This window comes from Bufo bufo, chromosome 11 (assembly GCF_905171765.1).
Source record: "Bufo bufo chromosome 11, aBufBuf1.1, whole genome shotgun sequence".
Lineage (NCBI taxonomy): Eukaryota > Metazoa > Chordata > Amphibia > Anura > Bufonidae > Bufo > Bufo bufo.
Genome location: NC_053399.1, coordinates 20215442 through 20233815, shown reverse-complemented (window position 1 = coordinate 20233815; position 18374 = coordinate 20215442). Strand labels below are relative to the sequence as shown.

General features: G+C 48.3%; 1 protein-coding gene across 3 annotated transcripts in view; it reads left to right on the top strand.

The window, feature by feature from the left end:
* The first annotated feature begins 2296 nt into the window (after positions 1 to 2296).
* SLC24A4 (solute carrier family 24 member 4) overlaps positions 2297 to 18374 on the top strand; it is a 75117-nt gene continuing 59039 nt past the window's right edge. For all 3 annotated transcript variants that reach the window (XM_040411594.1, XM_040411593.1, XM_040411592.1), the window contains exons 1-2: positions 2297 to 2540; positions 10828 to 10941. In XM_040411594.1, the coding sequence (XP_040267528.1) occupies positions 2384 to 2540; positions 10828 to 10941 (271 nt within the window). In that variant the 5' untranslated portion in view covers positions 2297 to 2383. The remainder of the gene's footprint in view (positions 2541 to 10827; positions 10942 to 18374) is intronic.

The window sequence follows — 18374 nt, the reverse complement described above, 5'->3', positions numbered from 1 at the left end:
CCCCCCCAATGCCCGGGCCCTTTGTATGGATTATACTTACCTGCTCCCCGGCACCCGCGTCACTCGGATCCGTTGCTCCGTTCCGTGGCCCCGCAAAATAAATATAACCTGTCCTATTCTTGTCCGCGCTTTGCGGACAAGAATAGGCAGTTATATTAAAGGCTGTCCGTACCGTTCCGCAAATTGAGGAACGCGCACGGACGCCACTCGTGTTTGGCAGATCTGCGATTTGTGGACCGCAAAACACACAACGGTCGTGTGCATGTAGCCTTATTCTGTGGTCTATGGGTACACAAACACCTTGGACACAACACAGACGCCATCCGTGTTTGGTCCATGGTTTTCACGGATCCTTAATAGAAGATGAACTGGAAATTCGTTTTCAACCCAGAAGTGTCCGTGTAAGGTCTCGTTCACATGAACGTGTGAAGCCCTTGCCCGTGCGGTCCGCAATGCACAGGCCCCATCCGTTAGGGGAAGGCGCATGGGGATCGCAGACCCATTCACTTGAATGGGTCCGCGATCCTTCCGTTCCGATCCTAGTGCTTCCGTAGTGTTCCATTCCGTGTTTCCGTTCCGCACCGTTCCGCATCTCCGGATTTGCGGACCCATTAAAATTAATGGGTCCTCACCCGTGATGCGGAAATGGCCACGGAACGGTGCCCGTGCATTGCGGATTTGTGTGAACGAGTCCTAATATGGATGACACACAAAGGGCAGAAAACGGACGTGCGGACCAAACACAGATCCTTCACGGACCATCTTGTCACGGATGTCATCATGGGCACAGACAGTGTGAAGGCACCGACCGCTCCATGCCTCCGCACCATATCTTGGTCGACCTCCATAAAACGCTGCGCACGCGGCCAGTGCCCGTATATTGTAGACTTGCAGTTTGTGGGCCGCAATACGGCCACAACCGGCATGAGCCCTAAGTGGAGCAGAGCAATGGTCTGTAGATCTCTAGAAAAGTCAGTGGTGTAATAGTTTGCACAATTTACCTTTCGAGAGGACAGAGCGATGTTCTGCAGATCTCTACAAAGGTCATTGGTCTAATGATCTGCAAAATATATCACTGTGTATCTGCTAGGAGGTAGATGGGATAATAGAGCAATGTTCTGCGCATCTCTAGACAGGTCAGGATATGTGGCTAAAAAGGCCCCCTGCGCACGAACGTGTGCTGCCCCGTTGCCGTATTGCGGACCGCATTTGCGCCTTTCGGTGGGCATTCCGCATCATGAATGTGGACTTGTTCACTTCAATGGGTCCGCAAATCCGGAGATGCGGAATGGTGAGGGACGGAAGCACGGAACGGAACCCGACGGAAGCACTACTGAGTGCTTCCGTGGGGTTTCGTCCCGTATTTCCGTTCCGCAAAAAGATAGAACAAAAAGCTAATGGGTCCGCGATCCGCTGCAGCTGCCCCACGGAAGGTGTTAGTGGATTGCACCACGTGCAGCGCGGGCACGGGGCGCAAACGTTCGTGTGCAGGAGGCCTAAATCAAGAGATGGGGGAAGTGGTGCAATAATCTGCAGATCTCTAGACCAGCTCTTGTGCATATAGGAGGGGCGGATGGCGCCAGTGATCCTGAAATGTCACAGTCACTAATCTATGTACTACAGGGGGGTTTAGACTTGGAGTCAATAATGTGTCCCATGACCATAGGGGTCAACCCTAATGAGGTCCCAGGAGCTGTACCAGACCCCCTCCCCCATTCATTATGCCCCATTGATAGTACTGCTGCCCTCCTATGTGGTAGAGGGGCATCTCCAATACCAAGGCCCTGGGTCTATACCCCCCAATGTCACCCTCCTAATCACAAAACTGTTGGGAAAACTGATGTGAAATTTTAATTTTTAACTACTAGAAGGACCCTGCCAACCGCCCGCCATCATCACAGGGGGGGATTGTGTCTAGGGGGTGCTGGCAAAGCATTTGCCCCATGCTGGGTGCCAAAGGTTTTGCATACTGGTCTGTGGTAGCAAACTGAATCTTTGCCCTGGGTGATGGAAAGCCCAGCTACCACTCTACTCATGGGCCCCTAGGGGCCACCACACCTCTGGTCTCTGATACACCAATCATTTTCTTTAGCCTTTAACCCTTTCCCCACTGCAGGTCAGGGCACCTCCTGTGGCATTGCTGTAGGGGGGGCTCTGCTCCATGTGACTGCAGAGTGGCAGGAGAAGTTTCCTCCAGTGATTGGCAGGGAGGGTGAGGAGGAGGAGGAGGAGATCAGTGTGTGCAGGCAGGAGAGCAGTCTGCCCCCCTGTGCTGGGCTGCCATGCTGTGTGGGACCCTGCGCTGCACCTTGTGCCCAGCGTTACCCAGCGCCCAGCAGCCTTAGAGGGGTCTGGTCAGCGCTGTGCCCCCCGCACCGGGGACATGACGGGCTGGGGAGGGTGGACCTGCAGCCGGGCCGGGACCCAGCTCTTCAGAATGGGCAAGAGGAAGAGGAGGGAGAGGATGCTCCAGCAAGGAGCCTTCATCTGCTGCCTCCTGTTCGCGGTCTGGTGCCTGGCGGGCATTCTGCAAGGACCAGGTGAGTGTCTTATGTGGGGGCATAATGCAGACCATCGACATGCACGGGGTCTCCCCAGTCCATGCAGCATCTCCCCTGTGACCACTGCTGCTGGGAATCCCAGGAAACCGCTACATTGTATCAGTATAGTACAGGGTGCTACATGGTATCAGTATAGTGCAGGGTGCTACATTGTATCAGTATAGTACAGGGTGCTACATGGTATCAGTATAGTGCAGGGTGCTACATTGTATCAGTATAGTGCAGGGTGCTACATTGTATCAGTATAGTGCAGGGTGCTACATTGTATCAGGATAGTGCAGGGTGCTACATTGTGTCAGTATAGTGCAGGGTGCTACATTGTATCAGTATAGTGCAGGGTGCTACATGGTATCAGTATAGTGCAGGGTGCTACATTGTATCAGTATAGTGCAGGGTGCTACATTGTATCAGTATAGTGCAGGGTGCTACATTGTATCAGTATAGTGCAGGGTGCTACATTGTGTCAGTATAGTGCAGGGTGCTACATTGTATCAGTATAGTGCAGGGTGCTACATTGTATCAGTATAGTGCAGGGTGCTACATTGTATCAGTATAGTGCAGGGTGCTACATTGTATCAGTATAGTGCAGGGTGCTACATTGTATCAGTATAGTGCAGGGTGCTACATTGTATCAGTATAGTGCAGGGTGCTACATGGTATCAGTATAGTGCAGGGTGCTACATTGTATCAGTATAGTGCAGGGTGCTACATTGTATCAGTATAGTGCAGGGTGCTACATTGTATCAGTATAGTGCAGGGTGCTACATTGTATCAGTATAGTGCAGGGTGCTACATTGTATCAGTATAGTGCAGGGTGCTACATTGTATCAGTATAGTGCAGGGTGCTACATTGTATCAGTATAGTGCAGGGTGCTACATTGTATCAGTATAGTGCAGGGTGCTACATTGTATCAGTATAGTGCAGGGTGCTACATTGTATCAGTATAGTGCAGGGTGCTACATTGTGTCAGTATATTGCAGGGTGCTACATTGTATCAGTATAGTGCAGGGTGCTACATTGTATCAGTATAGTGCAGGGTGCTACATTGTATCAGTATAGTGCAGGGTGCTACATTGTATCAGTATAGTGCAGGGTGCTACATTGTATCAGTATAGTGCAGGGTGCTACATGGTATCAGTATAGTGCAGGGTGCTACATGGTATCAGTATAGTGCAGGGTGCTACATTGTATCAGTATAGTGCAGGGTGCTACATTGTATCAGTATAGTGCAGGGTGCTACATTGTATCAGTATAGTGCAGGGTGCTACATTGTATCAGTATAGTGCAGGGTGCTACATTGTATCAGTATAGTGCAGGGTGCTACATTGTATCAGTATAGTGCAGGGTGCTACATTGTATCAGTATAGTGCAGGGTGCTACATTGTATCAGTATAGTGCAGGGTGCTACATTGTATCAGTATAGTGCAGGGTGCTACATTGTATCAGTATAGTGCAGGGTGCTACATTGTATCAGTATAGTGCAGGGTGCTACATTGTATCAGTATAGTGCAGGGTGCTACATTGTATCAGTATATTGCAGGGTGCTACATTGTATCAGTATAGTGCAGGGTGCTACATTGTATCAGTATAGTGCAGGGTGCTACATTGTATCAGGATTGTGCAGGGTGCTACATTGTATCAGTATAGTGCAGGGTGCTACATTGTATCAGTATAGTGCAGGGTGCTACATTGTATCAGTATAGTGCAGGGTGCTACATTGTATCAGTATATTGCAGGGTGCTACATTGTATCAGTATAGTGCAGGGTGCTACATTGTATCAGTATATTGCAGGGTGCTACATTGTGTCAGTATAGTGCATGGTGCTACATTGTATCAGTATAGTGCAGGGTGCTACATTGTGTCAGTATAGTACAGGGTGCTACATTGTATCAGTATAGTGCAGGGTGCTACATTGTATCAGTATAGTGCAGGGTGCTACATTGTATCAGGATTGTGTAGGTTGTTTTCTGGATACATTGTAACAATATAGTGCAGAGTGTTATATTGTAACAGTATATTGCAGGTTGTTTTCTGGATACATTGTATAAGTATAGTACAGGGTGTTTTCTGGATACATTGTATCAGGATTGTGTAGGTTGTTTTCTGGATACATTGTATCAGGACTGGGCAGCATATTTTCTGGATACATTGTAACAATATAGTGCAGGATATTACATTGTATAAGTACAGTGCAGGGTGTTTTGTGGATACATTGTAACAATATAGTGCAGGATATTACATTGTATAAGTACAGTGCAGGGTGTTTTGAAGGATTGTGAAGGATGTTTTGTTTTTTGATGGATACAAAGTGTAAACACCCAGGATGAAGGTCGTACAGATCTGATCAGTATGAGATGTGGATCGCTGTGTTCTGCTCGGGGATTTGCTCAGTAATGGGGACACCGTGTCCTGCGCTGGAGTCTAGTGACAGATGGTGGGATAGGTGTAAGGTCTCAGTACAACCTGATGCTACAGTAATCACAGACTATCACCCCCATCAGACACATACAGACTACTACAGACTACCACCCATCAGATACATACTTGATACTACAGTACACACAGACTATCACCCCAATCAGACAAATACCTGATTCTACAGTACAGACTACCACCCTTATCAGATACATACCTGATATTGCAGTACACACAAACTACTACCCCATCAGACACATACCCAATACTACAGTACACAGACTACTACCCCTGTCATACGCCTAATCATTCATCATCTGGGTGTTCATTTTATTACAATCCATGTGGTTGAATCTTTGTGTTGGATATGAATTATTCCAACTGATTGGACAGATTTCCATTGATCAGTTATGATATCGGTGAATACGTGAGATCTTGACACCGCTGATCTCCAGAAGGAACGGCTCTAGCGGGTGATCAGACCCCTTTGGCACAGCTCAGAGATTTCTGATTTCTGCTATTGTGGACCCGACACGACATCCTCAGAACAGAACCAAAGGGTCCGATCCGGCTACAGAGCCTTTCCTCCTGGAGATCAGCGGTGTCAGGGTCACAGCCTCCCCCCATCGGATCTCACATTTTACACCATTTTGACTGGATTCCCCCTTTAAGAATTCGTTATACGTCCCGTTAGCAGAATGAGGTCTACTACGCTGGGGTACGTGAGGATGGAGAAGGAAGTTAGGAGTGGATTGAGTTAAATTTGGGAACTACCCTAAGTGGTCCAGAATCAGGCTCTCTTCATCTTCCTGGCAGAAGGGACCTAAAAGATACCAAGACGGAATGTGGGTGACACTAGTCACCGAGCTCCAGTCTTGTCACCCACCATCCACAGCCTCTGTTGCTAAGCAACACCCCCATTGTTAAAAATAAAATAAAAATTAGGGTGCATTTTATCATAAGATGACCTAAATCCTTGAGTCACCATCTCCTGATAAATTCTGTTTCTGGAAAAGCTGAGTGATAGGAGTCAGTATGGCGTTGGCTGGTTACCTAGCTTTCCTAACTTCCTAAATATATCTCCTTCTGGGAAAGCAGGTCGACAACCTCATTGGGAGCTGTAGAGCCCGCCATATTTTAGGTTGTCACCCAGCTTTCCAGGAAGCAGAAGAAACGAAGAAAAGTCTGATGTTGACTTTATTATGATATTAATACAGGACGCTCCCCATACGGAAGCTGGAGGTTTGTTACATTGTTCCATCGTCCGCCGCGGGGAGCACAGGGATCATCTCCACAGATGAGATAAGACATCAGGGGTCGCCGTTTAATGGCTGCCGTTTGACCTTTGTGTTACGTAAAGAGATTGCCATCTGAGTAATGCTACGTTAAAGTCGCGGCCCGGCCCTCCCGCCGCACACAAGGCAGGATTAACCTTAAAGGCTTTGTTTCAAAAATAAACTCAAAGAAGAATCAATTTGTAGCAACCAGTGCAGGCGGCCGCCATTTCTTCCAACTAGAGGGCGAGCGGCGTATTCGCTTACAGCGCAAAACGGAATTTAGCCGTTTTTCAAGATCTTCCCTTTCTTGGCTAAGGGCTCATGCACACGACCGTATGTATGTTGCGATCCGCAAAAACACGGGTCTGCAAAAAATACGGATGACATCTGTGTTGCATCCGTTTTTTGTTTTTTTTGGCGGATCCATTGTAACAATGCCTATCCTTGTCCGCAAAACGGACAAGAATAGAACATGTTCTATCTCTTTTATACATACGAAAGCTGAGTCATTTCCATTTTTTTTGCGGACCTATTGAAGTGAATGGTTCCTCATACAGGCCGGAAAAAAACGGAATGGACATGGAAAACAAATATGTTGGCGTGCATGAGCCCTAATGTGACATTTCGCTCGTGGCTGTCCATGAGGGATGAGTGATGCGTGAGGGATCCATCCGTGTTTGATACATGGCTCCGTGAGTTTCAGTCTGTGCGTCATCCGTGTTTCACGGACACTGGTAGGCTGAAAATTAGATTCCAGAGCATCTTTTAGCAACGATCAGTGAAAACTACGGACCAAATACGGATGGCGTACATGTTGTGTCAGCGGTTTTCACGCTTCAGACAAAATAGGGCATGCTTCCGTGGTGTGCGAAGACACATTAAGTAGTTTTGCATCCGATCTGCATTATATATATATATATATATAGTTAAAAAGGAAAGTAAAAAGAACCCAAAAATTGAAATATTACATATACATGGATAATGCCCGCAATACTCCGATTTTAAAGGGCTCATGCACACGGCCGTAGTCTCGGTCCACATCGCATCTGCTTTTTAATGTGGACCCATTTATCTCAATGAGGCCGTAAAAGATGCGGACAGCAGACCGTGTCCTATCCACATCCGTACTTCCGTTCCGTGGCCCTGCGGAAAATGGAGAACATGTCCTATTCTAGTTCGTTTTGCATTTGAAACCTACTGCGGGATCAGAAAGGGAAAAGGCGGGATGCACGCGGTCGGCATGCACGCTTTGTGGATCCGTAAAAATGGATACAGTTGTGCGCATGAGGCCTAAAGCCAATGGATACGTGAGCAATTCATGGAGATCACGGACAGCTCACGTCTGCATTTTACTGACGCGTGAAAGAGGCCGTAGTGATGCCACTGGCTGAAATATGGAGACGGACGCTCGGTGGTCACTCAGCTTTCCCAAAGCAAATTTACCAAATGAGCAAGATATTTATCAACACAAAATTAGGAAGTTTTACCATTCTGGATGCCCATGTTGGAACAGTGGTAGCAGACATATTGGTCATCACCCAGCTTTCCCAAATGCAGATACATAAGAAAGAGGCTAAATGGAATGCCATGGCTTTCTGTGTTCCTCAGCAGTGTCTTATTATACCTGGGAAAGCTGAGTGACAACTTACCTGCCATGGCAACCCCTTCAGGGGTTGTCACCCAGCTTTCCCGGACCTGCCATGACAACCCCTTTTTGGGAGTTGTCACCCAGCTTTCCCGGACCTGCCATGGCAACCCCTTCGGGAGTTGTCACCCAGCTTTCCCGGACCTGCCATGGCAACCCCTTCGGGAGTTGTCACCCAGCTTTCCCGGATCTGCCATGGCAACCCCTTCGGGAGTTGTCACCCAGCTTTCCCGGACCTGCCATGACAACCCCTTCGGGAGTTGTCACCCAGCTTTCCCGGACCTGCCATGACAACCCCTTCGGGAGCTGTCACCCAGCTTTCCCGGACCTGCCATGACAACCCCTTCGGGAGCTGTCACCCAGCTTTCCCGGACCTGCCTTGACAACCCCTTCGGGAGTTGTCACCCAGCTTTCCCGGACCTGCCATGACAACCCCTTCGGGAGTTGTCACCCAGCTTTCCCGGACCTGCCATGACAACCCCTTCGGGAGTTGTCACCCAGCTACCTAAGGAGTTAGCAATATGGGACGTATCACTGCACAGCAAGAGATATTCGCCGTTCTGGAGTCTGGGAAAGCTGGGTGACAAACATGTGGAGGTGGTTATGGCCATATTATTATCACCCAGCTTTCCCAGAATCTGATAGAAGTGAGACATGGCTGAATAACCCGATGATGAAGCGTCTCCGCTCCTGGAGCTGCTGCGGCTCTTCGCTTTCTTCACGTCCCTTAGAGATATTTCTTAATCAGGAACCATGTGTTCATTTCCCTTAATTAAAATCTGTAAATGTCATGTGACTCAGCGCTGAGTGTTAGGAGGAGGCTGAGGGACATGTTTCGGGGTCTTTTGACGCGCTGCGGTGGCGAAGGGCGGGGTCACATGACTCCTCGTCCTGTTTACCTAGCTGATGAGGTTGCTACAATGTATCAGCGTAGACAATCCTCTGTGAGCTGAGCCCATCAGGAAAGTTTGTTACAATGTATCAGTGCAGATAAAATGTATCGGCCTGTAAAGCTCGCAGTATTGAGGCTCCGTTCACATCTGCGTCACCTTTACGCCGCAATCTGTGCCAGAAATACGCCAAAAATAGTCAAATTTCTCTTAGTAAATGACACCCAGCATTTTTAATGGGATCTGCAACAAAGGCTCCAACATCAATATCAATGAATCCTTATCTCCCTCTCCCTGATAGTTTGGTGCAATGTATCAGTGCAGGTTGGTTGGGTTACCAAAGTTTTTCTTGACCAGGCCATGTAATGTCAACATTCGCTCTCCTAAGGGTTTGTCACAATGTATCGGTGCAGAAAATCCTTGTGAACTTAAATTCCAGACCAGTTAGGTCTTCAGAAAAATGTTCTTCCTGTCCCTGAGGGATTGTTACATTGTATCAGTGCAGATTTTAACCAGTGACATGACAAACATGATGATGATGATGACGATGGCCTGGCTCAACTACCATAGAGAGGGTGGAGGAGGCCGACAGCAGTGCAGGGGATCAGGATGAGCACAGTCAGCGCCGAGCTCGGTAACTCAACATAGCGGCGCTGAAAACCGGACGCAATACCAACCGACATAACCGCAGATTAACCGTACGACAAGCAGCTGCTCACAAAGCTGGAAACAGCTGACTCCGGGAATTAGCACAGTTTTCTATTCCTCAGAGTCAGTGACATTGTGAACAAGCTAATCCCCCCCCCTAATCCCTAAATCCGAATTTTTTCCTAAAAACAAAAAAAAAATCTCTGCAGTGATGTCATATTACATTACATAAGCTCTCATTATCTGGATCTGCTGCCATCAAGAACATTTTCATCCAGCTTTCCCAGACACCTGAATGGCAAATCTGTCTAATATACCATGCTGCTTCCCTAGTTTCCATACCACTTCATGATGCGGTATTCTGGAAGCCGGGAAAGTTGGGTTGTTCAGTGCTGGATTACTAGGAGCATTAAAGGGCATCTGTCAGCAGTTTTGTACCTATGACACTGGCTGACCTGTTACATTGTGCGCTTGGCAGCTGAAGGCGTCTGTGTTGGTCCCATGTTCATATGTGCCCGCATTGCTGAGAAAAATCATGTTTTAATATATGCAAATGAGTCTCTAGGAGCAACGGGGGCGTTACCATTACACCTAGAGCCTCTGCTCTCTCTGCAACTGCTGCGCCCTTGACAGGACCAAGTGTGATGATGTCAATCAAAGTGCAGAGGCTGCGGCAGTTGCAGAGAGAGCAGAGGCTCTAGGTGTAATGGTAACGCCCCCGTTGCTCCTAGAGGCTCATTTGCATATAATAAAACATGATTTTTCTCAGCAATGCGGGCACATATGAGCATGGGACCAACACAGATGCCTTCAGCTGCCAAGCGCACATGTAACAGGTCAGCCAGTGTCATAGGTACAAAACTACTGACAGATGCCCTTTAACAGCCTAAGGCCTCCTGCACACGAACGTGTGCACCCCGTGGCCGTGCTGCAGGCCGCAATGCACGAACACCCACCATGGGGCAGCCGCAGCGGATAGTGGACCCATTCACTTTAATGGGTCCGCGATTCGCCCGTTCCGCAAAAAGATAGGTCATGTTCTATCTTTTTGCAGAACGGAAGTACGGGACGAAACCCCACGGAAGCACTCCGTAGGGTTCCGTTCCGTGCTTCCGTTCCGCCTCTCCGAATTTGCTGGCCCATTCAAGTAAATGGGTCTGCATCCATGATGCGGAATGCCCACAGAACGGCACCCGTGTATTGAGGATCCGCAAATGCGGTGCGCAATATACGGCCACGGAGCGCACACGTTTGTGTGAAAGAGGCCTTATATCGCAGTGTTTTTGGGGGTGTTCCCTTCCCTCCTTATACATTGGATTTGGTAGATTTGACACTTTTGATGTTCTAGCATCAGCCAAGGGTTTCATGAGATTTCTCTTCTCGCTGCAGGACGAGGAAAACCTTCAAGAGACCGCACAACGGCGGCGAACGCCATCACGTGGAGGAACCGTAAACTGATGGCATCAGGCAATGGATCCATTGAGAAGAACTGCACCGAGCCAGGTAAATCACAAGATATCACTCATGGCAGATATAACACATGTGATAAGCCCTTGAACGCTTTACATCATGTGTACTCCAGTCACATTCAAAGCTGCACCCAGAGCTCTGTTGGAGTCCAGTTACCCGTACGCTGTGCATTGTGGGAGATCCTCCGATCACACAAGGCTGTGCATTAACCACAGATGCAAACCCAAGGCGCAGATTTTTTTTTACATTTGCTTTGGATGTGACTGGAGTATCTGAATATGCCTCGAAGTCAGTATTAGTGGAGATGCTTGTTAAATGATTGATATCCGCGGTGCTGATACACAATATCTTCTAATGCAGAGCGGAGTCATAAAATATACATCATAGAGGAATAAATCTATAAACCCTGCTGCCGGTCCTCCCCGATTGTCTGCATGTTCCCGCGCCACGGGAGCCAAGAGAGAACGATACCCGCCCAGGGCCAAAGGATTCACAGTTCTGACAGCAAATCTCAGGGTGCGCGGTGAAATATCTGCTATTAGTGCGGCCGGTGAGAACATAGAGATATCTCCACCAAGCTGGAGACGATGGGGTTAAATTTGAGTGCCCGATGGACTGGCAGAAGGTAGCACAGCAGAGTGGAGCAGTGGGTGATGGAGGGGGCACTGCAGTATAAGGGGGCTCTGCGGCTCTCTCTATCATGGGTGTCACTTGCAGACTGGTAATGGGGGCACTGTGCTCACTGCCAATGTTATGGAGTAATTTTCAACGTCAAGGAGACACTGACCATGATTGGCATTGTTATGGAGGCACTGACTGCGGCTGGTGATGTTACGGAGGCTGGAAATGCTGTGGAGACTCTGTCTCTCACTATGGAAGACAATGTTGTTGAGGCATTTACATTGTTAAGGGGGCACTGACTATGGCTGACAATGATATGGAGGCACTAACTATGGCTGGCAATGATATGGAGGCACTGACTATGGCTGACAATGTTAGGGAGGCACTGACTAAGGCTGGCAATGATATGGAGGCACTGAGTATGACTGACAATGTTAGGGAGGCACTGACTATGGCTGGCAAGGATATGGAGGCACTGAGTATGACTGGCAATGTTAGAGAGGCACTGACTACGGCTGGCAAGGATATGGAGGCACTAACTATGACTGACAATGTTAGGGAGGCACTGACTACGGCTGGCAAGGATATGGAGGCACTGAGTATGACTGGCAATGTTAGAGAGGCACTGACTATGGCTGGCAATGACATGGAGGCACTGATTAAAGCCTCTTGCACACGAACGTAAATGCTCCGTGCCCGTGCTGCGGACAGCAAATTGCGGTCCGCAATGCACGGGCGCTGACTGTGGGGAAGCCGCATGCGGATCGCAAACCCATTCACTTGATTGGGCTCTGTGATCCTTCCGTTCCGCAAAAAGATAGAACAAGTTCTATCTTTTTGCGGAACGGAAGCACGGAACGGAACACCACAGAAGCACTCCATAGTGCTTCCGTGGGGTTCCGTTCTGTGCTTCCGTTCCGTTCTGCACCGTATCTCCGGATTTGCGGACCCATTCAAGTGAATGGGTCCGCGCCCATGATGCGGAATGCACATGGGCCGGTGACCCATGTATTGTGGAACCGCCGTATGAGGCCCGCAGCACAGCCACGGAGCCCTTACGTTCGTGTGAAAGAGGCCTAAGGGCGGAAATTATATAGAGACAGTGACTATGGCAGGCAGTTATATGGAGGCACTGACTATGGCTGGTACTGATATGGGGGCACTGACCATGGCTGGTACTGATATGGGGGCACTAACCATGGATGGTACTGATATAGGGGCACTGACCATGGATGATACTGATATGGGGGCACTGACTATAGCCAGCTATGATTTAGAAGCACTGACTATAGCCAGCAATGATATGGGGGCACTGACCATGGCTGGTACTGATATGGGGGCACTGACAATGGATGGTACTGATATGGGGGCACTGACTATGGCTGGTACTGATATGGGGGTACTGACCATGGCTGGTACTGATATGGGGGCACTGACTATGGCTGGTACTGATATGGGGGCACTGACCATGGCTGGTACTGATATGGGGGCATTGACCATGGTTGGTACTGATATGGGGGCACTGACCATGGCTGGTACTGATATGGGGGCACTGACCATGGATGGTACTGATATGGGGGCACTGACCATGGCTGGTACTGATATGGGGGCACTGACCATGGCTGGTACTGATATGGGGGCACTGACCATGGCTGGTACTGATATGGGGGCACTGACCATGGCTGGTACTGATATGGGGGCACTGACCATGGCTGGTACTGATATGGGGGCACTGACCATGACTGGTACTGATATGGGGGCACTGACCATGGCTGGTACTGATATGGGGGCACTGACCATGGTTGGTACTGATATGGGGGCACTGACCATGGCTGGTACTGATATGGGGGCACTGACCATGGTTGGTACTGATATGGGGGCACTGACCATGGCTGGTACTGATATGGGGGCACTGACCATGGCTGGTACTGATATGGGGGCATTGACCATGGTTGGTACTGATATGGGGGCACTGACCATGGCTGGTACTGATATGGGGGCACTGACCATGGATGGTACTGATATGGGGGCACTGACCATGGCTGGTACTGATATGGGGGCACTGACCATAGTTGGTACTAATATGGGGGCACTGACCATGGTTGGTACTGATATGGGGGCACTGACCATGGCTGGTACTGATATGGGGGCACTGACCATGGCTGGTACTGATATGGGGGCACTGACCATGTCTGGTACTGATATGGGGGCACTGACCATGGCTGGTACTGATATGGGGGCACTGACCATGGTTGGTACTGATATGGGGGCACTGACCATGGTTGGTACTGATATGGGGGCACTGACCATGGCTTATACTGATATGGGGGCACTGACTATAGCTAGCAATGATTTAAAAGCACTGACTATAGCCAGCAATGATATGGGGGTATTGTCTATGACTGATGAATTAAGAATTAATGGGTTAGGCTGTGTCAGGGATTGTTATGGGGGCACTGACTGCCGATCGTAGATGTTTGTCTATTGATGCCTTTCCGATACTAGACACATGTTAGGTAATTGCTATTTAAGCGCAGTGCAGTCATCACATCTGGATGTTTCTGCGACTTCTCGTCTCTTCCAAATTACTTTTGTCTCATTAATGTCTTTACTATAGGACGCGTCGTGTATTCCAGCCCCTCGCTATCCGACCCTCGTCACCCCCGCCCACTCCATGCCCACGCAGTTTGTTGCTTAGAAATTGGTAAATGAGATTTTCTTGGTCCATTTTTCAGCTTATTTCTTTGCGTCATGAAATTACCAATTTTCTACAATGTCTCCAGTGAATGGAAACGTCCCCCCTCCCCTCCCCCGTCACGTCATAACGAGCCGCCATCACCGTCCCTTCTTCTCCTAATGACCCTGAAATTCCACACAGATTTCACACTCATCCTGCAAAAGTCGCAGTCGTTCCTCAGTAGATTCCTGCAGTGTTGGCTCAGTATTTCACGTATGGAATAGTATTGCTTATTGTCGGCGACCAGTCATACGCGGGGGACATCACCTGCCACTACTGAAGGGGGGCGCCACTGGCTCGGGCAAGCTGGTTTTGAATTTAGCTTTGGTTGTGAATGGAGAAGAAAAGATGATGGAACTATGAATCAAGGAAAGAGAAATAGGTTGTAATGGTGATTATGATGGTTGTCATTCAAGTTCAGACTTGACAAGGAGTAGAAAGAGTTGCTGTCAGGGAATAGAAGCAGTTAGTTTATATCCAAAGATTGACAACCTGTCCTCATAATGTCCCGCTTACAGGAGAGAGCACTGATACATGTACCGAGCCCTCTGTTATTTGGGTATGATCAAGACAGTGTTTCACCCTCCGGATGTAAACAAGAATGTTTTCATTCACTGACAGCAAGCAGAGTTTAATCTTTGGTTTATCTGTTTTCAGCGTAGTCTGTATTGTCTGTATGTCATAAGCGTGGCGGATGCTATTGGGCTATTGCCAACAAGAGGCATTTATTTTAAAGATAAATAATAAAAAGTATATTTTAAAAGGGTCCGAAAATTGACTTTAGAGAGAATGATCATAGATACCCTTTATTGATGTGTCTGTCATTATCACGAGAGTCACATCGCAGACACATTGTAACAAAGTCAGGACAGGAGAGACTTCTGCATTCTAACCACTCTGGGGACTTTACCTGCACTGATACATTGTAACAAAGTCAGGACAGGAGAGACTTCTGCATTCTAACCACTCTGGGGACTTTACCTGCACTGATACATTGTAACAAAGTCAGCACAGAACAGACTTCTGCATTCTAACCACTCTGGGGACATTACCTGCACTGATACATTGTAACAAAGTCAGGATAGGAGAGACTTCTGCATTCTAACCACTCTGGGGACATTACCTGCACTGATACATTGTAACAAAGTCAGGATAGGAGAGACTTCTGCATTCTAACCACTCTGGGGACATTACCTGCACTGATACACAGTAACAAAGTCAGGACAGAACAGACTTCTGTATCCTAACCAATCTCAACACTTTACCTGCACTGATACATTGTAACAAAGTCAGGACAGAAGAGACTTCTGCATTCTAACCACTCTGGGGACATTACCTGCACTGATACATTGTAACAAAGTCAGCACAGAACAGACTTCTGCATCCTAACCAGTCTGGACATTTTACCTGTTCTGATACATTGTAACAAACTCTGTAGTGATACTGGTGTGTCTAGCTCACACAGGGCTGTCTAGACTGGATACAATTGTAGCAAACCCTCAGCTGTGCATTAGGTTCCTACAATACAGGTAGCAGAACTGAAACATAAAGTATATTAGAAAGTTGTAGAACTTTTCATTGTACTCTGACTGGACCGCCCCCTTTAAAGGAATATACATTGTAACGCAGGCTGCAGTTGTGGAAAGTTGTCATAGACAGAGTGACTGGAGGTTTCTCCCGTGGCCACCTCTATTGATCTTACACGGTGGCTCAGTGGTCAGCACTGGTGCCGTGCAGGGGTCCTAGGTTTACATCTGACCAAGGACAACATCCGTATGGAGTTTGTATGTTCTCTCCGTGTTTGTTTGGGTTTCCCCCGCGTTCTCCGGTTTCCTCCCACATTCCAAAGACAGACTGATCTGGACCTTAGATTGTGAGCCCCGAGGGGACAGCTGGTTGCTAATGTCTGTAAAGCTCTGCGGAATATAGTAGAGCTATATAAGTGCATCAAATAAATAAATATTGAAAGTCTTGGAGGAACCTTCAGATGACCCCGCTCCCCACACTCAGGGGTGACCCCTCTCTGTATACCCAGGGGTGACCTCACTCTGTATACCCAGGGGTGACCCCGCTCCCCACACTCAGGGGTGACCCCACTCTGTATACCCAGGGGTGACCTCATTCTGTATACCGAGGGGTGACCCCGCTCCCCACACTCAGGGGTGACCCCACTCTGTATACCCAGGGGTGACCTCACTCTGTATACCCAGGGGTGACCCCGCTCCCCACACTCAGGGGTGACCCCACTCTGTATACCCAGGGGTGACCCCACTCTGTATACCCAGGGGTGACCCCGCTCCCCACACTCAGGGGTGACCCCACTCTGTATACCCAGGGATGACCTCATTCTGTATACCCAGGGGTGACCTCATTCTGTATACCCAGGGGTGACCCCGCTCTCCACACTCAGGGGTGACCCCACTCTGTATACCCAGGGGTGACCCCGCTCCCCACACTCAGGGGTGACCCCACTCTGTATACCCAGGGGTGACTCCTCTCCCCTCCCACGCCCAGGGGTGACCCCACTCCCCGCGCTCCTTCAGCAGTCTTTTTCTTCTTTTCGCCCATCTCTTGGCATCTCACTCTTAAAATAAAATGTCAAGCAGGAATCCCTCAGCTTAGCTGGGCTCGTGTGACATGGATAAAGCCATGTACAATTACGGGATTAGCCAGCGTTGCACCACGTCTTGTTTGCAGCTTAGATGCCGCCCTGTGCCCGTGCATGTGCTAGGTCCATCCCAGCGCTCACCAAGGTATTTAAAGAACCCGGCAATAGGGATTCTCAGGGCAATCACAAATCTGTATGTGAGGGCGGGAGGAGGAACACGGTGTGCTTGTGGGGACGGTATATATGTACGCACAACAGATATCCTGTCCAGCCATTCCATGGCTGATAACATAGAGTAATAGCTTGTCTTTAGTATATATACAATGTTACAATCTTCTTTCCTTCCAATAGTCCAGCATCCTACATACAGTCTCCATACTTACCTGCTACTCCGCAGCTCTGTGTTTCATCCCCTGATGGGTTAATAGTGTGCCCGTGGCTGGCATTCAGGTGGCATGCCCACCATTACACACCAACACTTTCTATAACTGGTGGAAAAATTCCTGCTAATCCCTCATGCTGGATTAACAGGATTTCTGGACCATCAGGCGCATCAGTGAGCTCAACAGCTCTGCAGACCGATACATTGTAACAAACCATCAGGGCAGGAGAGAGATTTGTGCTGCCGATGGGTTTCTTTCACTCACAGAGGATTGTCTAGACTGGATACAACTGCGACAAACCCTCAGCTGTGAGAAATAAAAGGTCTGTACAGGCTTTCAGACTCTGGATGTGAAGAAGTTTGTCCCCATTCACTGACTGCAAGCAGAGATCTTGGAAACAGTGAGAACTTGAAATACATAAAGATGCAGAACGTCTTCTCATTATATGCTCTTTAATAATTACTGATGGCGAACAGGAGACTGACTGCTGGAGACCGTTATCAGATATCATCTCATATCTATCTATCTATCTATCTATTATCTCCTATCTATCTATTATCTATCTATCTACAGTTGCAAGAAAAAGTATGTGAACCCTTTGGAATGATATGGATTTCTGCACAAATTGGTCCTAAAATGTGATCTGATCTTCATCTAAGTCACAACAATAGACAATCACAGTCGGCTTAAACTAATAACACACAAAGAATTAAATGTTACCATGTTTTTATTGCACACACCATGTAAACGTTCACAGCGCAGGTGGAAATGTATGTGAACCCTTGGATTTAATAACTGGTTGAACCTCCTTTGGCAGCAATAACTTCAACCAAACGTTTCCTGTAGTTGCAGATCAGACGTGCACAACGGTCAGGAGTAATTCTTGACCATTCCTCTTTACAGAACTGTTTCAGTTCAGCAATATTCTGGGGATGTCTGGTGTGAATCGCTTTCTTGAGGTCATGCCACAGCATCTCAATCGGGTTGAGGTCAGGACTCTGACTGGGCCACTCCAGAAGACGTATTTTCTTCTGTTTAAGCCATTCTGTTGTTGATTTACTTCTATGCTTTGGGTCGTTGTCCTGTTGCAACACCCATCTTCTGTTGAGCTTCAGCT